General features: G+C 35.6%; 1 gene segment (V, D, J or C); it reads right to left on the reverse strand.

Annotated features, from left to right (window-relative positions):
- The window catches only part of LOC120532747, a 57,013-nt gene extending 45,285 nt beyond the window's left edge, over window positions 1-11,728 (reverse strand). Inside the window, 3 exon segments of the V gene segment in view lie at window positions 6,157-6,258; window positions 10,387-10,734; window positions 11,634-11,728. Of these exon segments, the coding sequence occupies window positions 6,157-6,258; window positions 10,387-10,734; window positions 11,634-11,706 (523 nt within the window).
- Window positions 11,729-23,865: the final 12,137 nt, after the last annotated feature.

Below are 23,865 nucleotides of genomic sequence, written 5' to 3' on the forward strand. Positions count from 1 at the left end.
AGGGCCCCATTTTGGCTAGGGGTGACATTGAACAAAAGTCTAAATGAATATATTTCAAAGAGATGAATTACAAAACCTGAATTTGTAAAATAAATGTATATTTTTACAAATAATGTTTACATAGTAATAAAGCACTAAAGGAGAGTATAATGAAGTAAAGACACAGGTTTAACTCACCTTATAGAGGAAACAGCTGTATGCATTTCAAACAGCATTGCCAGCACAAAGAAAACTGACAAGAGTTTTATCAAATTTTAAGGCTGCAATGTTATGCAAATATTTCAGGGAAATAAGTAAATGTGTCTTTTTATGAAACCTTGCAATATAGTAGTTTGTTCATACATTAGCCTGTCATGCAGTGATAAGAAGAAATTTAATTTACTAAAAACAAAGATGATCCACACTCATCCCCACACTTACTCACTCCTTGTCAAGAGGCCAATCAAACTAATATTCGCCATTTTATGGAATACAAACCCAAGAACTTGCAGAGAAACCTACAAACAAAAGGAAGTAAAGAACATACTTCATATAGAAATTTGGATCTGAACCGTGTCTCCTGGCACTGTAAGTTGTCAGTTTTAACTGCAGTTCACATTAAGCACATAATAAAGAAAATATTATTCATATTAGTCTTTCATCCATCCATTATCCAACCCACTATATCCTAACTACAGGGCCATGGGGGTCTGCTGGAGCCAATCCAAGCCAACACAGGGCGCAAGGCAGGAAACAAACCCCGGGCAGGGTGCCAGCCCACCGCAGATTAGTCTTTCAATGGACTGATAAAGACCGAAACTGACAAAATAAAACTATCGATTTAAACTTGCAAACTATTTAAGTAACTCTATGCTGTAAATGTATTGAGAATAGTTACATTTCACTTAAAAATTGAAACAGCATTTCTTTTAATATCACAATAAATGTAGACATAGGGCGTCTAGCTATATGTTAAGTTTATATAACTTTTACAACTTTTGCTTTCTTCATATGTAATGAACTGCCATTCAAACAAAAACTTAACAAACGTTTATACTGTTCCAGTCCACTATTTCAGAAATGTTTTTGCTTAAATAATAAGCAACACAAATTAATTTATGAGACTGTATATTGCAGAGAACTTAAAGATGTCTGCAAATAAAACCCTGGTGCTTCATTTTTGGTGCAGAGCTTGCAGCAGTTTTTCTGAAAGGAGCCACAAACATCTGTTAATGCTACAGACTCACATTTATTTAGCTGACATTGCTCTAAGATACTGAAGCAGGTGTGAATTCAGCATCCGTTTGTGTTATTTAGTGAGAGGGTAGGTGGAAAGGCCATCATTTAACATGAAGATGTTGCAGACTTCTCTACTACTAACACATTGCTCATTTTTAAATTGTTTAGTCCAGAACAAAGGCACAGTAGCATAATGATGCAGAGTCATATTTTGGCTCACAGCACTTGGACCTCAAATTTCTTGCTCCTTTTCATGGTTTTCTTGCAGGTGTTCAGTTTTCTACCACAGTCCAAAGACAGTAATTCGAAATTATAAATTGTTTTAAAGTTTTTGTGTGTGCCTTGTAATAAATCACTGCCTTCCTGCTTTATCTTTATTTTACTTTAGCTGTGCCTCAGAATGCATGAAATAAACAGATTTAACTCAAAAAGTAAAGGTGCAACAAGTCTTTTAACTTGATTTTTTAGTATATATTTGAGCTAAAACTACTGATTACACATCAGATGAACTAAAAATTAAATATTAAGGTGAACAACATGCAATGAAATGCTAAGAAAGAAGTTTATAACTCGTACTGATTCTAAAACTGTTAATAAAGACCAGGCAAGTTCAAAATAACCCAAGGTCTTGTTTTTACTAATCTGTTTCATTCTGCATATAAAAGGTATTCTGAAAGTATTTTTATGGGCAGCACGGTGGCGCAGTGGTAGAGCTGCTGCCTCGCAGTTAGGAGACCTGGGTTTCTGCGTGGGTTCCCTCCAGGTGCTCCGGTTTCCTCCCACAGTCCAAAGACATACAGGTTAGGTGCATTGGTGATCCTAAATTGTCCCTAGTATGTGTGTGCTTGGTGTTATGTGTGTGCCCTGCAGTGGGCTGGCGCCCTGCCCAGGGTTTGTTTCCTGCCTTGCGCCCTGTGTTGGCTGGGATTGGCTCCAGCAGACCCCCGTGATCCTGTAGTTAGGATATAGTGGGTTGGATGATGGATGGATGAAAGTATTATTATGCCTTTAATAAAATGTATTTTTATTTAATCAGTGTTCAATGAGTGTGCTATTTTTTCATTTCTTGTGATCAATTTTGTTTTTTTTAATAGCAAGCACAACAACTAAAGATTTCCATAAAGCAAATATAATATACCCTTGATGGAACCTCCCACTACCCACTCCAGCACTTACCCACGTTTGTCCTTCTTCTAGATATCATAAGTCAACCCACACCTTAACAGCGAAAGGATCTATGAGCATCCTGTTTAATCAAGGTGTCTCAACCACAACAGTCAGTTTCTATTAAAACACTTTGCATGATATGATATCTCTGTAGTATTTGTCCTCTACACACCATGGAATAACATGGTACAGTCTCCCCTCATCTCTATATACAGTATGTTTACTAACATCCATCCATCCATTATCCATCCCGCTATATTCTAATACAGGGTCATGGGGTTCTGCTGGAGCCAATCCCAGCATTTTAATATTTTATGTTATTAACAAAGGTAATAAAAATATAAATCACATTCAAACAAATAAATGTCATCTTATATACTTCTTTCGTGCATTACAAACGCCATCTTATTATACTTAACTTGTATACATCTATAACACAAATGTCTATCTACATAGTTACAACAACTGAAGCAGAAACAGGCTAAGCGAGTGACTTGATCAGTGAATCAGCACTGGTTAGTGAATTGACAGCCCAGTGGTTTACATTCCAGCAACTTGGCCATTAGGCCTCACTTTAATGCAGTACTTACCTATAGAAAGAGTAAAACAAGTTCAAATGTGAAAGAAATCTAAAAGCACACTGGAAAACATTGATTATAATTACATCATTTATACAAAGAATTTGTGTTCATTGTTTAAAATACAAATAAAAGTAAGACAACTGCAAGAATAATATTGAAAATAATATGTTGATAGAGCCTAGAACATTTATATGCATTATTGAGCATGAATAAGCAGCAGAGGAAACAAATAGCCAACATTAACTATTGTTAATCTGTACAAAATAAATGGTAGCAGTAGACCGGTTGAACTGTTTTTTGTTTTCAGCTCTTAGCAAAGAGAGCATGACTTATGTTCCACTAGTAAAAGGTGAGAAGAAGACAGGTCATAACCAAATACCAAAGGCAGAATGTTGTGTTGTAGTTTATTTTAAATATATTTTGTAAAATTCTGGTTTTTACATTTGTTATTTTTATTAAATTTATTTTACTTTACAACTCTTTTTTATTTGTGAGACACCTAGAGATAACTACATTATTTAATGTGCTATATCACTAACATGTATTATTATAAATGTATTATTAGTATTGTTGTAGAGGAAGACAATAGTATTGGTAATTTCTCAAAAAAAATTTGTTGGCATGACTAATATGATAATAAACTCCTCTTTATACTGGTTACAAGGAGGACATCGGTGTATAGGAAGTGTCAAGAGCATACTTATTTACATAAACCCATTGGGAATAAGCATAGGGGATAAGAGCAAAGGGCTATTAGAGAAACAAGGGAACATTTCTTCCTCAGCTCTGAGACTGTCAATCCCAGGAAGATCTCTCACCCTTGGTTATCCTCCTCTACCTACAGAGCACCACTCTGTTGCTTTTAAAACCATCTTTGCATTGAAAAGGTGCTATCTAATGTTGATCAGGAGAGCACAAAACCTTAATCAACAAGTGTTTTTTTTCTTTTTTTAGTCAATAGAAGGGGTTTTCCAACTCGTACCCAAAGAATTTTTTGCCTGTTTCTCAACTCTTCTTTTACAGAAGGTACATTGATAGGCTTTCCTTCTGAATCTCATTTCCATCTGTTTCAGCTTTAATTTTTCTCTCTGGCTTTTTCAGTGCTGTCCTTATTATTCACAATCTTTATTATTCAAAAAGAGTGTACTATCACTACAAAACTGTTTAACAGATTAAATTAGTTTGCTCTACCTACTATTAATCAATGTATCCAGTGCTTTTTTGGTTTGTACCTTCTGTCTTTATTTGCATTGCATAAATCATTTTTTTACTCAATGTTTAAAATCTGTCAGGTATATTTCCACCTCTTCCTAGTTTCTTCAGTTTTTCATTTTGTTATTATGTGTTTTTATAGCACTGTTTAGTTTGTATTTTTGATATTGTATTGGCAAAGCAGTGATTCACACTCCTGCTACACAACTCTAGAATCCTGGGTTAAACTCTAGCCCAGAAAATAACTATATGGAGTCTGCATATTCACAATGTGTCTTATCTGTGTTTTTCTCAGGGTATTTTGGTTTCCTTTCTACATCTTAAATTCTGGTCACTACTATATATGTATTGATTCAGTGAACAACAGCCATATACATCTCAAAAGTCCTACATTTGACAAGAGGGGAAAAGTGAGGGGAAGGCATATTAGTGTCTACTGTTAGATTTTTTTTTGACAATATGTTTAGGTTTCATTTTGGTTTTAGTGCTTTGTTTCAAAGAGCATTTGCTAATATTTCTCTAGAATCCCCCTTTGAAAGTCTGCCATTTTCCTGATACCCTGGCCCAACTGAAAATTAGGGGTGTAGAGATATTAGGAGGCTGCAGCGGGTCTACTTTCAACATTATTTCAGAGACCAGGAGAGACTGCACACCTGCACTTAACTCAATATCCTTTAGGGACAGGATTTAGGACAGACAAGAAAAGCAACTGAATTGCATGGCCATAGTGTGGCTGAGCTACTATATTTGTATTGTGGAGCCTTTGCATATCTATAACAAATTCTGAAAAAGCCAAAAGTATAAAAACTATATGTTTGTTATAAAAAAGCAGACAGGAACCAACAAATAATTTTATGAAGAAATAAATAATCAGAACAAAATAGTAATTTTGCCACTGCACCTAGTTACCACAGTCCCTCAACTCTTGTCTCTCAGGTGGGCCAGCTTAACCCCTAGCAAAATATTGTATATATTTAGAGCATTCTCCCTTCTTAGTCTGGGATCACATGCTAATGGCTGAAAGACAGAGAGTTAAACCACCTCTATCTAGACCTCACTGTGTCTCTCTAAAAATAAGGTCACCATCCCTTGGCATCTGCTGGGTCACTTGATGACTTGCATTCTATCCCAGATTGCCACCACTTCATGTGTTAATGCTCCTAAATATTGAACTTATAGGGCGCCATGCCTGACAAGATTTACTGTACTGAACTCTCTATTTTTATGTGGAAAGTCTAAGCTATCCTGTTTCTTGTTTGTTGTTCCTAGCCAGGGAAATCTTTGATCCATTAAACAGTACCAACATAGTGAAAGGCCTGTTTAATAAAATGGACACAAAAACACAGTGGAAAGTCCATCTGTTTTAATCACATTGTTCAGTTAAGAACATCTGTTCACCAGATATGCTAGTCCTTATATTCCCCTTTCTTTGGACATCATGCTGCTTTTGTTCATCATACATTTCACCCTCCTTGTGAACACTGGAGAACACCATGTCCACTCATAGACAGATGCATGATGTTTTGTTGTTTTACATATAGAGAGATAATAACTGTTATGCATTCAGTTGCTACGTGAAAAAATACTTTTTTGATAGTACTGGTTACACTCAGGTAACATTACAATATAGTTACAACTTGAAATGTTAAGCTATTTAGTTACCATTTATTTGGACTTGATGTTCGACATTTTTGCCATTTCTCCTAGATACTGTTCAAATTACCTAAATAATTCATTATTGATTTCTGGTTAAATTTCAGCTGCATTAAAAAAAGGCCAAAGTGCAGCTTTTGACACTTCACTGCTAAATGACCTAGATATACAGTGACTTCATCTACTAAATCATACTATTTAACATTTAAAAATCTTTCACAATTTTTAAATATCAGATTAATAAACCAAATGCAATTTGAATCATTCTCTAAAAATATATAATTTGAAAAAAAAGATACCCACTGGAGTCAAATGTTTGTAATACCTTTTTTGGAGTTACAGAGGCAATCTGGTTTCTTTGTGCTGTCTGATTGTTTTTCAAAGGCTGTTGTTGTTGGAGCCTTAGTAGTAGTAGCCGCCTTCAGCTCTTAAAGAAAAAATTGACAATTATAACCCAGATTTATTCTGTAAAGCTATTTAGTATATAGAACTGTAGTAACTAGAACAACAAGACAGTGAAGCCTAAAGTAGTGATTTGAAAGACACATTTAAATAAGATACCTGGTTAAATTTAATAGCATGAATAGTGGAAAGCATGATGGTGCAATGGTGCTCAGTAGTCACACAACTACAAGAATCTAGTTTTAGTATTTGACCCAGAAACTGTCTCAGTCCAAGAGATGTGGAGTGGATTTCCATGTATTATTTTCTCTCATAGGCATGCATGATCACTTGACATCAGTTTTATGCAAATGTGCCTTTGTGTGTGAAACTTCAACATAATAAGGCTGGCTTTTAAGCAGAAATGACCCCTGCATCATGTCTGATTCCACCAGATGCTGTACCTATCTGTGATCTGAAACGGAGTACTTTTATTTGTAAAATGGAAGGTCCGATAATGGCTGAATCTGAAACGGCTTCTCTCTGTAATATCATTTAAAATTGTTGCTTGGATGTGAGCCTTTTATTCTTTCTTTTAAAATAATGCTTATATTCTTTTAAGATCAGTTTTAAAAAATTATTCATTGTTCATAACATTTTTTTCCTACTTCTGATGATGACTAGCTAGACTTTTTTTCTGAAATGTTTCTTCTACTCTATATTGGTTAATAATAATATTACATATACAGTACATTTATATGTAGTTTGCATTACATTTGATAAATTCAGACTTCTTATAGTCTACAGTTTTCATTGGGAAAAAGCAATTCTGAAGTAGATGGATTTTTTTTTTGCTGAATAATATGTTTTATGTGTTTCAAAACATTTTATTCACTGGTTTAATTTGTAATGTTATTTTTTTCCAGTTTCAAAATTTAAATACTTTCTTAATCATATTTCATATTATTAGTAAAACATAACTGATTGGCCTCTTGAATTTTTTACACTTTATTGGGAGCAACATGTTTAATCTTGTTTGATAAAATAGCACAAGGAGTTATAGCCATTCAGAATATTTAGTATTAGTAAAGTTACTTACTCAGTCAAACTTACAATGCTACAACTTATTCAAATCAGCTCAAATGCATATAGAAAGCAAAGAACGAAGATATTTAATTAATATTGAGTAAACATTCAAAAATATTGAGCGTAGCCATTCCAGCAGCTCCGTGTATGACTTTACTCTTTTACTGGGATTAATAAAGTATCTATCTATCTATCTATCTATCTATCTATCTATCTATCTATCTATCTATCTATCTATCTATCTATCTATCTATCTATCTATCTCTCCAACACTGGGGGTTCCAGCATACGTAATTAACAAAATTACAAAATGACTGCCCACAATTAAAAAAAAAAAAGTTGGTCTGTTCTCTGTGTTTTGTTTTCATTTTTACAGAACATAAGGCAGCCTTTCACTTATAATGTGAGTTATCGTAATAACAGTAATGTCATAGATAATACCCAAAACAGTGCTCAGTTAGGACAATGATAAATATGCAAAGATTCTGCTTCAATAAGGTATGTTCACAAAACATATGATCCAGTGAAACAGGTGATCATGCTTATAAACTAGATCTGGGTGCATTTTGAATAGTCTAAATTAAAAAGGACGCATTAAATGTACATTTCTGAATGTAATTATTATATTCCACACAAATTTTACTGAAAGCCCTCTTCTCAAAACTATCCCGAATTTTATAGTGGTTTGCTCTTTTGAAAAGACTGCTCTAGTTTGGAGATGCTATCCATATCTTTATCATAGCTAGAAAGCATCATTTCTGTAGTAGATACGTATAGGAGGTTTTGAAAACTTTGCTATGTATATTTTGGCAAAATCTCTAATTTACATATTTTAACGGAAATGTTTCAGTGAAAGTTGTATTTGATTGGATTTGATTCACTTTTTTGCTTAAGTACAGCAATTCATTGAAAATATTCCAGCCTTCATTTTAACTGTCTACTCAATCATTTATTATCTGCACCTAATTGTAATTTAAAGGCCCTGAAAGAACAACTTAGTGACACAATCAATGGCAGATTTTATCTAGTTAATTCACCTGTTGATGAATTTCGGCAATGAGTAGTTTCCTTTAAAATTTAGGGACTAAACACAGTATAGGTATTTCTAATAATAATTAGAGGAGGTGGGTGTCGGTCCTGTTTTTTTTTTTGTTTTGCATGCTACGATGAAATGAATTGCAAATTAACACACTTTGTCTCTTTTTAAGTGAAGCTGTCATCGGGTCTCTTTAGGGTTGAACACCTTAAGAAATTTTGATAATTTCTTGTAAAGTCTCCTTTATTATATATCTGTTAACTTACTTTAAAGCACTAAAATGATGGTTCACAAGGGCAATCAGAAAGTAATCGGTGGCTGGAGACATTTTAAAAACACATAAAACAAGTAATTTGAAGACAAAGTGATTTGATTACACATACAGTATTTGTGTATATTTTCTGAACAGACTGGGAAGTATTTCAGTTAGTGAAGTAAAGTTTGTCTTGATACATGAAAAATCTTCATTAGCTTAATACAATGTTACTTAGAAAGTCTCTTAGAGTAAGAGGCATTCAAAATCACAAAATAATTTATGTAGTGGTAAAAAAAATATCACTGAGATAGTCTGAGTGTAGATTACAAAAATCTTAGCAACCAATTAGAAAACTATAAAGTTCATAGATGTGTGTTTAGATATTTTTGTACTCTGCTAGATGCAGCAGATCAGCAATTGATTACAGCCAGAGAGTCTGTTCTGGGCTCAAATCCTGTTCTGGTCACTTTCTGTGTTGAGTATGTTTGCTTTTCCTGTCTACGTGGATTTTAGTGGGTATTTCAGTTCCTTCTAAAAAAAAGAGAGAGATGCAGCATAAAAGAATGAATGGCTGTAAATTGACATTATAAGTTCGTGTTGGTGCATGAGTGATTGTACCTACCATAAGATTCCTGTCTTGCACACAGTTTTTTTTTTATCAGTACTGCTGATTCTCATCACAACATTCTCATTCATAATGGTTAGGAGCATGAGCATTGAAACCACACATTAAAATATAATATAAATAACCTTATTGTCATAGAAAGTTCATTAGCTCTCTCATGGTCCATTGCTGCATGAGTGATAAACACCAAAAAGCTTTTTCAATAGTGTAGTAATGACCAATTAAAATAATTTTGTGTGATTAAATATTCTTTAGTAAAAAAAGTTTATAACTCAGTACTAGAGTTATATAATAGTAAGAGGAGCAAATTGCATTTTTAATATAGGCACTGCATGTGTCCAAGGTAAAAATTATTTTACATAAATTACAAAACATTATCCAATGTTGAGAGTTAGGTAGGGAGTGGACGATGGCCACTGATATGAGAAATGGTTAATTTGTTTTGTATATTGCAAAAATCATTGATTGTAGTGTCCTTATCTAATGTATGTCTTTTTCATTTTATTGATTTAAGGTGGAGTCAGGTGTGAGGTGTGGGGTGCCAGCCCATTGCAGCATACACTACTGCACACACCTACACTAGCACTCACACTGGACCATTTTAGAATCTCTAATTAATGTAACATGTATGTCTTTAGATGTGAGATGAAATACCACATAGACTATGGCCCATGTGGGATTCAAAAATGCTGTATGTGTGAGAATAACCATGGTGCTATAGTCCTACAAAAATATATTAGATTTTAAATTAAATCCTGTTAGTAAATTTAGTTCTATATGGTGGCAAAGCCCATTACTTTACATTCACCAGTGCAGTGTCAGTGGAAACAATCAGTCCTATTTGAGACAGAACTGGCCTTGTGAATAATCATAGATTTTTTCTTTTTTTCAGTCTTTCTTCAGAGTATTATAATAATCCACTTTTTGTTCAATCAATATTAATGTATTGTATGATGAATTTTGGAAAATGTACTAATTTGACATTGCAGAATAACAGAAAATCACTTTTAAGTTTAATTTTTCCTGAATTAATTTTAATAAAATAAGAGTAGTTCTGAACAGTGCCTGTAAAGGATTATGTCAAAATGTTTACACCGTATATAAACTATGTGTGTGATAAATTATGCAGTTTAAATCTTCATAATTATTAAAATGAAAATGATTATCTTACCTTTTATTAATATGCTTGTGCCGCCTCCAAAATACATCATGTTATTGTAGTTTGTCATACAGTAATAAATTCCAACGAGTCCAGAATTAAAATTTTTGATTAACAGTTTGTATTCTGTTGATGTCTTACTGCCTTTGAAATGAGTTTTATTCATATTATATTTTTCAATTCCTAAGCTGTTAGAAATAAGTACTGTTTCTGGTATCCTTCCATGCTTCAGTCTGAACCAATAGATGCCGTGATCTAATAGACCTTGTTGAACTGAAGAACACGAGATTGTCGAAGATTGACCTGCCTCAATAGAAAAGGGCCCATTGTGTTGATCAAAATTGTTATATTTATCAGAGCCTGAAACAGACAGAAGATAATAATGTATGGATCAAAAAGTTAGAAATGTACAGGAAAGACTCCTTTTCAATCTAATTTAAAAAGCAGATTGTTTGCTGATAAATGAGCAAAGTTTTCCATTGTCAATTTCCAATTGTAATTTTTTTGTGTTATGACATAGTTTTAAAAAAATATCTTCTATTGTTAGAATTTACCTATAAAATAGCTTCCAAATATTTCTTTGGAAAGACAATAAGGAGTAAACATTAACATGATCATGAACAGCATTAAAATATTATGTCATCTAACTTTAGAGCATTAATCTCTAACATTGCGTAGTTCATCTGAAATTTTTCATTAATATATTTGTAACTTAATAAAACTGTATAAATGCTTGACACATATTGACAAACATTTAGTATATTTTTAATTAGCAATGATCTCTAAGGGAGTCACTGGGACAGATCACGCATTTTGACACTGTCTTAGTCATGTACAATAAAAAATCTTAAAAATATAGATAAAACAATAAATAAACTTCCTGAAAGTATAATATTGCTAGGACTAATATTGTTTTAACTCAATGGCAAATGTCTACTTGCAAACAGAAACAGACTGGTTTTACAATAACATATTTGTAAAAAAACATCTTGTAAATTATAAATAATCTGAATTTTACATTGTTGTTCGCAAACATGATTGTTTCCAGTTTATTACATGGATTGAATGAGCAGTTATCATTTAAAATCATTGCTCTGCCCAGCATTACTTATTATGCAAAGTTCTCTTTTGGAAGTAAATTGCAATCTTGAAAAGTTATTTTACTCCTTCAACAAGAAACAGAAATGTAAAATTTTCAAGTATATCCTGTAACCTTTAAAGTGTGTTGTCTTATATTTAGACATTTTTCAGTAACTTACTCTGAACCAGCTTCAGTAGAAGGAAAAGCAATAGCATGGTTCCAGTTTTTGTGCTTAGGAGAAGTTGAGCCATCCTTCAGTATTGCAAAAAAAAAGCTGACTGAATGCTGCATGTAATTTACTGCAGGGGGCTTCACTTCAGTGACAGGAAACAGTATCAGAATGGTTGCTGGAGGCTGGTTACTGGTGCTCAGAAGTGCCCCTAGATCAACATGTTTTCAGGCTCTCATTAGGTTTGGATCATTTAAAATTATAGTTTCTACTCACTTCTAGTTAGCTAGCTCTAAATTTGACTTACTTAAAGAACGTCTATGACATTATTTTTTGTTTCACCAGTCTTTAGAAATGAAGACTAAAATGCATACTGTATGTTCTAGAACGCAATGCTGTCTCATGGATCTTGAGCCTTGGGCACTCAATGTGTGTATGAGTTTGATTTTTTTCTCACTATTCTACATTCAACATTTTGATTGGACACTTTAAATTGAACCTCTTAGGGTCATTGTGAGTCTGTCCATGTGTGTATCCCAGAATTAAATGGCATTTCATTAAATGTTGTTTCCTGGTGGCTGTCTGTGAAGATGTAATAGAAAATGAAGGTTCAGAAAATAAACTGCAAAACAGCACTGGACAAACTTTTCTATAAATGGTATAATTGTTTTTATCGTGCCTTACCTATTCCGTAAAAAGAATACTTTCTCCTGGTGCGTTATACCCAAGGCTGTCTCTTTGTTTCTCTTTCCATGATTCTACTGTTAGAGAACCTGCTTCTTGTAACAACATTTTGGAATATGAAATGAATAAAATGAGTGGTATTAAAAAGACAAAGAAACATAATAATTTCTATATATGATTAGATGACCCGACATAAATGAATCCTTGAAGCCCAGACTTGACTCCATTCATATCAATCAACTTAATGTAAGAGTAATTATTTATCTTTTTATGGGTAAAATAAGTAAATGGCACTTTTTGACCAGATAAATTATATTCCTCACTTTACCAACTTTAAAACTCAGTCAACAAACTATAAGGTCATTAAAGAAGATGCAGTACATGGGATTGAATGGCTTAATTAAGCAATAAAGCTAAAACAGGCCACAGTAATGGTTTTATTTGAATGTGCAAAGGTCAGTGTTAGTTTCATCTTTGCTACTGTATGCTAATGGGCACAGTGAATTTTTTGAAAGAGAAAAGAAGACTTAAGGTGAGTGCCTTGTACTTTTATACCTGTAGGCAGAAGATTTAGGTACTTGTAATGGTGTTTCTCTAAAGCTCTCTGCAGTTCTAAAATGTTGTGTCTTTTGTCAGGAGTAATATCTATACATTATACATAATCATTTATTTTTTAAAATATTTCAAATTGTTCTTTGGTTTTGACTGAATGTTGTGACGGATGGCCCTTTTCAAATGAGCCCACGAGAGCAAAGCTAGTTGAATCACAGAAGTAGGTTACTGGAGAGGCCAGAATTCACTTCTCTCTTTGCTTCCTATGCAGGACAGAATTTATAAGACCAGAAGATGCATGACCCCCAGTAACCATCACATAACTCTCCAGCCACTGTCACTCCAACCTCAGGACCCTCCACAAACCCCCATGCTTGTTCATAATGGCACCGTTGTTGACCACAAGGACTTGCAGCAAATAATAAAGTTTGTGCAAAAAGCAATGTCAGTGGTGTCTAGCACACTTTATTTGTTCTCTTGTATTAAACAGGATTTCTCTGGACGGCCTCATTTTTTTATTGCCCTTGTGTGTGTTCTTTAACAATATATTTAAATGTCTTTCTTTTTACGGACAGTTCTCTAGTCTGCATGTTGGTTTAAGTTCACTGACTCCAAACACAGAGAGGTAAAGGAATATCAAAATCTACATACACATTCTGCACATTCTCTTTAACTAGTTGGTTGGAGTGTTTTATGCATTCCTAAGAGAACAGAAGGGCTTCACACAAATTATTTACATAAGAAAGTCCTGTTTTAAGTTTTAAAGTAATAGCCTCTATTGTACATATTGTAATCTTGTAATTTGTATGCAGTGTTATATATATTTTTCACCTTTCCTGTCAACAGAAATATTTCCACACATGACCAACTGTATATCTATCTTCCTGTCATGTGCTCAGTAGACATACAGTATGATAGCAAACAACACAAGACAAGACACAGTTATGATGAGAACTTGTCTGAACATAATTCAGGCATCACATGATCATACTAAATTTCTTGAAAAATAGTCAGTCACAATAAAAACCAGACCATTTCCTTCTTGAAATATGATGCCATTGGTATGGCTCAGCTCTAGTTTCCTCACTTTACTTGCCCTGTGGTGGGCTGGCACCCTACCCAGGGTTTGTTTCCTGCCTTGCACCTTGTGTTGTTAAACAGAACCTTCCAGATTTTCCTCATCTTGCACCCTCATCCATGCTGGAAAAAATATTGCTCCATCTCAAGGACTTAGACTCCATCTCTACAATATATAAAATCATTTTACAATCCCTCCCTTTTCAAAGATCCAAGAGGACACTGGGAAAAAATCTCTCAATTAATATATCAGAAAAGGAGTGGAAAATAGCAATGCAGAGAATTCACTCAAGCTCCAGTTGTGCAAAGCATACAATTATACAACTCAAAATTATATATCGAGTACATCTGTTTCGACTAAAACTCTCCAAAATGTTTCCAGGGCATGATCCAACCTGTGAGCGTTGCAACCAAGCCCCAGCCTCACTGGGTCACATGTTCTGGGCCTGCACCAAATTAACATTATTCTGGACAAACATTTTTAATTACCTCTCAGACAGCCTTGGACTCACAATCCCTCCTAACCCATTAACAGCTGTGTTTGGGATTCTTCCAGAGGGGCTTAAAGTGGAGAAGGACAAACAAATTGTGATGGCATTCACTACACTCTTGGCATGCAGACTCATTCTGATAAACTGGAAGAACCCAAACTCTCCTCTTTTAAGTCAGTGGGAAACTGATGTGTTATACTATTTGAAATTGGAAAAAATCAAATACTCAGTTAGAGGATCCGTACAGACTTTTTTCAAAACATGGCAGGATCTAATCAGTAATATTTTAAAATAAGTTCATAAAGCACAGAGAATTTATTAATTTAGGTATGTTTACAAGCCTTAAATTTAACGCTGTTTGGCTTGCTCTCTCCCTCAGTGGTGGGGATTGATCTGTTCTTAACTTAATTTTTCTTTTTGTAAAAACTTGATTGCTTTATATGGATTGTAATAAAATTAATTAAAAAAAAAAAAAGGATATAGTGGGTTGGATAATGGATGGATGGATGGATTTCTTTACTTTGTGATGATAAAGATTATTATACTTGAAGACTGGTGGCTAATTATAATATTTGAAAAGTCTACAGAATATATCTTTCTGCACCTGCCTTTCAGGGAAGAAACCAAAATATTTCAGTTTCAAGCTGTCTGATTATCATGCCAGTTTTACAGGATTGGAAATCTGATTTTGGGTAAAGTGATATGTAAAGCTAATTTTATACCAAATAACAAACATCAAATTGGTAGAAAAATATAATTTTGGATTATCCATGCTACACAAGAAAAAGTGGAATACAAAAGGTGGAGCGATGGCAGGAACAATAAGCCCCCTAGAATAAAAGACAATACATATGCTTAACCCTAACTTCTTATCTCCAAAACAATTTACATTAGTGTAAGGCAAACCATATAAAGACTTTTCTAAATTTGTTTATGCACATGCAATTGTTGGTTGTTTTATCATAGTTACAAGCAGTCACATTTCTGAATTTTGAAGTAAGTACAATGAAATATTACTGTCATGTTTTGTTTTGACATTTTTTTATGTATTTATTGTTGGATGTTGAAGATATAATTTTCATGCAGCATGGTGGACCCTTTAAGTTCAGTGCATAAATTTACATTTACTTATTTGGCTGATGCCTTTATCCAAGGCAACTTACAACATTTATGATGCAATTGGTTACATTTGTTCTTTCATTTCCAAAGTGGAGCACAGGCAGGTCAAATTACTTACTCAGTGTCAGTAGCAGAATTTGAACCCACATCCGCAGGGTTTGAAGCCCAAAGCCTTAGCCACTACACCACACTACCTGTCTGTGAAGGAAGTGACATCATAGCGGTTATTTTGGTTATTACAAAAACTGAACATAAACACTGTTGTTCCAATCAGAAAATGCTTAAATGTAGCCTACAACTGAGTAAAAATGCTTTAGAGAACTTTTGACTGATTATAAAATATAATTTCATGTTTCAATTTTCAATGTCCTTTCAGTTAAATGGTGATTTGAAATAAGCCCCAGAGCAAAAATATATATAAGATAGATATCATGAAACACTTCTCATAAGAAGCATAATCTGGAATAAAGCACTGACTCATGTAGTTAAAGTACAGAGACTGATATCTTTTAAAGAATGCTTACACGCAGTATTAGAAACAGTTCATCTACTTGTTAACCAAACTATCATATGTTACTTAACTTAACATTGCATTTTTCTTATGTAAATTTCTTTTGTTTTAATATTAGTCACATTCACTTTTGGCAATGATAAACTGATGCATGACCATGGCCTGTCTAACAATGATTACTTTCATGGATAAAACTGTAAGTTATCTCTATTACCTTAAAAAAAAAGAAAAAAAAACAACAACAAAAATATACATAGATATTATACGCCTTAATAAAAAGATTGGTGTCTGTGTGTTTGTCTGTGTTTCCATCTGCATGTCTGGTTGCCATGTCTCTGTCTTTCTAACAAATGGGGAATCAGAAACATTTTTAGTAATAAAATGCATTGCATTTGTCATTCCAACAGATGGTGCATTACAAATATTACCACTGCTTTTGCAAATCCCAAACCAAAAGGCATACGGGCGGAGTGGTGTCTCTGAGGCTAAGGATCTGTGCTGGTATCCAGAGGGTTGCCGGTTCGAATCCTTATCACTGCCAAAAAGAGATCCTACTGGGCCCTTGAGCAAGACCCTTTACCTGTAATTGCTCCAGGGGCGCTGTACAAGGGCTGACCCTGCGCTCTGACCCCAAGGTGTATGCGAAAACTAACAAATTCCTAATACAAGAAAATTGTATAAAGCAAAATAAAGAACAAAAAAATATATAACAGAGACACATGCGTTACATGGGGCACTGCAAGCACTGAACGCTGAGGGCTCCATTGATTACTTAGATTTCAACACATCTTAGATGGGTAGCGCATCTAGTCCACCTTAATAAAAGGATAAGTGTTTGTGTGTCTGTATGACCATCTGGTTGTGATATCTCTTTTTTCCAACAGATTGAACATCACAAACAATTGTAATAATAAAATGCATTGAATCTGTCATTCCCACAGGTGGCACATCACGAACATTAACACTGCTTTTACGAATTCCATACCAAATGGTATATAATTGAGACATGTGCTTGGCAGTTGTCATTCCAACAGATGGCACATCATAAACATTTATAGTAATGCATTTTATTATTAAAAATGTTTCTGATGCTCCATCTGTGATTGGCTATTGTACAAGATTATATATAACCAATAATAAGTGGAAATAATTTTAGTTCATCTTTGAATAATATTGAATCATCTCTATAATATTATTCATCCCAAGCTTTGGTTGCTGTACCATTCATTAGTTCTAATTGCTTTACTATTTCAGCGTTATTTGGGGCTGCTGCCTATATTCGAATCAGATTAATTGCAACTGCTTAGGCTGCAAGTCCACTGAATGACACACTTGTACATTCATCCCCACTTGAGTGAGCAGTTTGTGATGGTGCACCGTGTGAAGTGAACCTCATAAAACAAAGATTGATTAGTTGACAAATATTTTCCTCTTCTTTCATTATTGGTTTCAGTCAAGCCTATAGCTTAGTATCCCCTAAAATTTGTTTTTAAATTATTCAATCTTTATCTTATAGGTAATTTTGCTTAGTTTTCTGTGTGACATGGCAAAACCTAGCACTAATGCCTTTAGCATGGTAGAAACAGGTTAATGCAAATCATTGACAACTTTACAGTGTAGTTGCAATAAGCTTCTAGGCAATTTCAAGACATTAATATCATATAACCTATTTCTTCACGAACACGTATTTTATCAGTGTCCTTTGAATTAGCAACTGCTATTATAAAGAAAACACAGTGGAAAACGTTTGGGCGCGTACCTTCACTGCGTAGGTTTACACCTTATTGCAAATACTGTCATGCTTTCTTTGCAAAACCTTTGCTTGCTATTTTTCTGGGGTCTGCAGAATGCATGCTCTGGGGTCGCAGCAGCACATCACACAATTATTCAATGAACTTCTTTTTTATGCAATATACATAAAATCAAACCACAAAAATACTGTGTGAAAAGATCAAAAGTAGTTTATGATAAAATGAGCTGTGCGCTTCCACAGTGAAATGAGTGCTCTATTATCTGAGAACTGTACACCTGTTTTTAAGGCATATAAACATACAGTAAATGAAGCACTTAACACTAGTTCTTTTGGAGTATGTATTGGTTTTGTGAAGCTAAAATGAAAGTATGAAGTACTGTGCCTTAATTTTTAAAGCTAATTATATGGGCACTTACTCTTTAATGCAGCTACTGGGATCGCACAACCAGTGCGTTCTTAGTTCCAGTACCATGCCAATGGGGAGGGTTGCATCAGGAAGGGTATCTGTCGTATAAAATGTGCCAAATCAAACATGAAGATGAGAAACAGAATGACCATACCAGATCAGTTGAGGCCCAGGTTACCAATGAACACCACAGATGCTGCAGTCCAGCAGGGTATCAGCAGAAACTATGCTACTGCTGGGCAAAGAAGGTGAAGGAGAATAAGAGAAAGTAGGTTCAAGGAAAATAGGAGAGAAGTAAGGGAAAGAGTCAGAACTTTGAATGTTGGCACTATGACTGGTAAAGGGAGAGAGCTGGCTGATATGCTAGAGTGTAGAGAGGCAGATATAATGTGTGTACAGGAGACCAAGTGGAAAACAACAACAACAGCATTTATTTATATAGCACATTTTCATACAAATAATGTAGCTCAAAGTACTTTACATGATGAAGAAAAGAGAAATAAAAGACAAAGTAAGAATTAGAATAAAACACTAATTAACATAGAATAAGAGTAAGGTCCGATGGCCAGGGAGGACAGAAAAAACAAAAAAAACTCCAGATGGCTGGAGAGAAAAAATAAAATCTGCAGGGGTTCCAGGCCACGGGACCGCCCAGTCCCCTGAAGGGCATTCTACCTAACATAAAGGAAACAGTCCTCTTTGTATTTAGGGTTCTCTTGGAAGGACTTGATGATGACGGTCATGTAGACTTCTGGCTTTTAATCTATCAATGTAGGACATCAGGGTGCTTTGATTAGGTGGTGATGGCGCAGATCGCCACCACAGAAAACTGGGAAAAGAAACAGAAGAGAGAGTAGGGGTCAGTACAGATTTTAGAGTCACCATGAATAGTTATTATAATGAATTGAATATACAGAGTATCAGGATTAAATGAAGGAGAATTTATCAGAAAGCCGTGTTAAAGTAATGTGTTTTTAGCAGTTTTTTAAAGCGCTCCACCGTATCAGCCTGGCGAATTATTATTGGCAGGCTATTCCAGATTTTAGGTGCATAACAGCAGAAGGCTGCCTCACCACTTATTTTAAGTTTTGCTCTTGGAATTCTAAGGAGACACTCATTTGAGGATCTAAGGATACGATTTGGAATATAAGGTGTCAGACATTCCGATATATAAGATGGAGTGAGATTATTTAAGGCTTTGTAAACCATAAGCAGTATTTTAAATTCAATTCTGAATGACACAGGTAACCAGTGTAGTGACAAAAGTGGAAAAGGAGTACCAGAAGTATTGGAGGAGGGTGCAAACTGTTCTGCCATGGTATGGATGGGAAGAGAAATGGGATACGAAGTAAAAGTATGTTAGGAGTGTTTTGGAGGTGAAGAGAATGTCGCACAGAGTGATGAGCATGAAGTTGGAAATTGAAAGGGTAGTGTTAAATGTCGTATGCCCTGCAAATGAAATGTGAGATGTAGGAAAAAGAATATTTCTGGAGTGAGACAGCAGAAATGTTAGAGGGTATACCCAAAGAAGAAAGAGTACTATTATGAGTGGACCCTAATGGACACATTGGCGAAGAGAACAGTGGTGATGAGGAGGTAATGTGCAGGTATGTTTTTAACACTAGAATCCTTGAAGTCTACAAAAAAAACTCATAATGCCAGGCCACCTTAAATTCCTTTGCATCTCCTCATCAGCATCTTTTGTTTTGCAAATGTGTCAATCAGCACAAGCAGCAAGTAGCCTGCTATCCCATCCCCCCACCGACATAGATTTAGTCGTACACCAAGTTCTCCCAGCTCAAGTCTGTTTATCTCGGTGTGTTTCCTTGAATTGTATAGGGTAAATAGTATAATGTTATATGGAACACATGCATTTCATGAGTGTTCCATGTCTACAACGATATGGGTAAATGCGGGGCAAGAAATGTTGAACACATAACTAGAACAGAAACTTTTTCATGTACTAATATTTGACAAAATACTGACTTGAAGTGTATAATGTGTGAAGGCTGAAGTCTAAATATCAAAGAAACATTTTCAAAAAAGACACAGATATAACAAAACAAATGCTCCTTTTTTCTAGAATGCAACCAAAGTAAAAGAAATTGGGATAGGGTACGGCACGCACACTCATATTTATATATATGTCTGCTTGGCTTGTGTCTCCAAGTTGAGAGGTAGTAGGTTCAATCCTGGGTCCTTCATACATTAACTCTTTTGAGCAGTGAGTGGCTTTTTAAATTAATATTATAGAATAAAAATATCTATTTGATTTATTTGAGGCTGTAACAGCTGGTGTAAATTTATGGTGCTTGTAAAAGTTAGTGTTTTTTTTTTAATTCACTTTTATTCTCTCACTCACATTTACGCTCCCCCTGATTTGACACTGTTAGTATTCAAATAACGATGTGCTATAACAGAGGTGAAGTCAGATGAGGATGAGAGTTCTACATCAGAGAAAGAGAACAGAAGCCCTCCTCAGGAAAAACAGACAGCCACTCACATATAAGAACAATACAGTTGCACCAGACGTAAAGGTGAAAGATGGAATGCAGCAAGAGGTTGGGTGTCATCATGCCAGTAAATCTGCCCCACAAGCTGCATTAGTGGGGGACGAGATAGCAGGCTGTCTGCTGTTGGTGCTGATCGACACATTTGTAAAACAAAAGATGCTGATGAATTTAAGGTGGCCTGGCATTGCAAGTTTTTCTGTAGGCTTCTAGTGTTAAGGAGAGAAATCTTGAAGGGTAGATGGTAGTAGACTTTGCAAAAAGGATGGAAATGGCGATGGTGAATGCATATTTTAAGAAGAAGGAGGAACACAGAGTGGAGGAAGGTGCACACAGGTGGACTATGTCCTTTATAGGAGATGCAATGTAAAAGAGATTAGAGACCATAAGGTGGTGGCAGGGTATAGTGTAGCTAGACAGCATCGATTGGTGGTATGCAGGAAGAATTTTGAGAGAATGAGAATGGAACCAAGGATCAAGTAGTGGAAGATGAAAATGGGAAGACTATTGGGTAAAATTCGGAGAGGAAGTGAGGTGTAAAAAGAGATGAAGCACAAGGTGAAGAGAGAGTTGATGAAGACTAATGAAAAGGCACATATCGAGCTATATGAGAAGCTGAACACAAACAAAGGAGAAAAGCCTTGTACTGATTGGCCACACACTGAGAAGGGAAGGATTTTCTGCAGGTCTGGGTGATAAAATATGTAGATGGAAATTTGCTGACAACCTGGGAGAATGTGTTGAAAAGTTGGAAGGAGTACTTTGAACTACTTATGAATATAGAAAATGAGAGAGAGAGAGTAGGTAGTAATTCATAAATAGCAAATCACAAAGTACTGGGGATCAACAAGGCAGAAATGATGGAAGCTATGAAGAGGATAAGAAGTGGAAAAACAGTTGACCTAGATGATATACCAGTGGAGGCATGGAAAGTCTAGGTGAAATGTCAGTAGAATTTCTTTCTTTTTTTAACTTTTATTGAATTTATTTAAAGCATGTAACATTCCATATAATCAAGTCAAATTTAACGAAACTAAATTAAATTCAACCCCCACCCATGAAAAAGAGAGAAGGCCAACAGCCAGAGCCAACTTTTAAGAGTAGTATAGAGGGAAAGGAGTCTTTCTCTCCAGTATAGGTGCTTATTCTAAAATATTATTAATTAGGTCCTGCCAGGTTTTACAAATGTTTTGGACAAATCATCTAAGAGAGAATTAGATTTTTTTCCAATTTAAAATAGTATATAACATCAGTTAACTAGTTTGTTTAACAAATAATATGCATTTGGAATGGAGAAAAAGTATAGTGCAAATTTTCAGGAAAGAGTGAAGGATGATAGGCTGACAGGAGAGGTGGCAATTTGTGAGCAGCAATATGGTTTCATGCCGGGAAAGACATGCGATGTCTTTAAGAGAGTCGATGGAGAAGAACAGAGATCGTCATAAAGTATTGCTTTGCATATTTGTTTACTTAGAGAAAGTTTATGACAGGGTGTAAAGTGAGTAGTGATGGTACTGTATGAGGATGTTGAGAGTAGCAGAAACGTATGTGAGGTTGGTGCAGGATATGTGTAAGTAAAGTGTGACTACAGTGAAGTGTATGGTAGGAATGACAGCCTGGTTCAAGGTGAGTGTGGGATTACATCAAGATTCGGCTCTGTGCCTTTTCCTGTTTGAAATGGTGATGGACAGGTTGACAAATAAGGTCAGACAGGAGTCTTTGTTGACTATGCTGTTCATGGATGACTTTGTGATCTGTAGTGAGAATAGACAGCAGATTGAGATGGACCTGGAGAGGTGGAGGTATGCATTGGATTGATGGGGAATGAAAGTCACTAGGAGTAAGATGGAGTACATGAGCGTGAATGAGAGGGAAACTGGTGGAAGGGTGCAAATGCAGTGAGCAGATGTGGTAAAGACAGATAAATTTAAATATTTGGGTTCAACTGTCCAAAGCAGTGGATAGTGTGGCAGGGAGGTGAAGAAGAGGGTGCACGCAGGGTGGACTGGGTGGAGAAGAGTGGCAGAGGCTTATGGATGTGATGAGGGAGGACAAAAAGGCAGTTGGTGTGGCAGAAAATCATGACAGACAGATGATCCATTGTGGCGACCCCTAAATCGGAGAGACCAAAAGAAGCAGAAGATCTGGGCACTGTTATTTTTTTGTGAAAATACTATATCACAATACAACAAAAAACAAATAAAATTGATACCATAAGAAGTAACAAAACTTACTGGTCTCTTGCGAGATAGCTAGAACAACATTCACATTTCTAAACCTCTATTTGATGCACCACAATCATTCCACGTATTTGTTAAATTCCACAATGAGTTGGTGAATAGTAGAACTAGTCATGCTACTGGTGAAATTTAACAAATAAATGGTGTGATAGAACCAGGGTGCCAGTGAGCCCCAAACTTCAACACGACCACACAAATGAAGTCCTGTGTTCAAATAAAGGATGATTTCTTAACCAAAAATACCTCCAAAAGTAAGACAAGCACAAAGTACAGGTTTTTGTCTTCTTTCATCACTGGACTGCTCTCCTCTAGTCGAGTGTTGCTGTCTGTCCTCCCATCTCCGACTCGTCTGGACAAGGGAGTGCAGCCCATTTATTGAGGACCCGGGAGTACTTCCAGTGCTAGGGCTTTAACTCATTGGAAGTACTTCTGGGTCATAAGGAAGTCCAATATAGTAGGGATTGCATCTCCCTGCAGCGTCCTCTTGTGGCACCCACCGATCCCAGAAGGGCTGTGCTGCCAGACTGCAAATCCTGGGATCCCCTGCTAGTTCCTAAATGGGTGCCAATATGAAGGGACGCTGCCATCTACCGCCTGGAGGGGATAAACACCTCAGAGACAGTCCTTCCCTGTCCTCTTTTATCCTGACCAGGGAAGGTATTACGCACATGTCCAGTAGGGACACTGTCCATTTGTTTGGGGCTTCCCGCCTGGGTAAGGAACATTCTCCTTTGGCTGTGATGTCCATCCATTAGGATGGCTTTGTCCGGCTGCGACATCCTTCCCTCTCTTGCCCAGAATGCCTTTCTGTTCTCCTAGGGCCTCCCATCCTTGTAACAGATCTTCCCAACTTCTTGTCGGAATGCTTGTCCATCCTTTGTACCTCCAACAATGGGCA

Source organism: Polypterus senegalus, chromosome 7 (genome assembly GCF_016835505.1).
Source record: "Polypterus senegalus isolate Bchr_013 chromosome 7, ASM1683550v1, whole genome shotgun sequence".
Classification (NCBI taxonomy): domain Eukaryota; kingdom Metazoa; phylum Chordata; class Cladistia; order Polypteriformes; family Polypteridae; genus Polypterus; species Polypterus senegalus.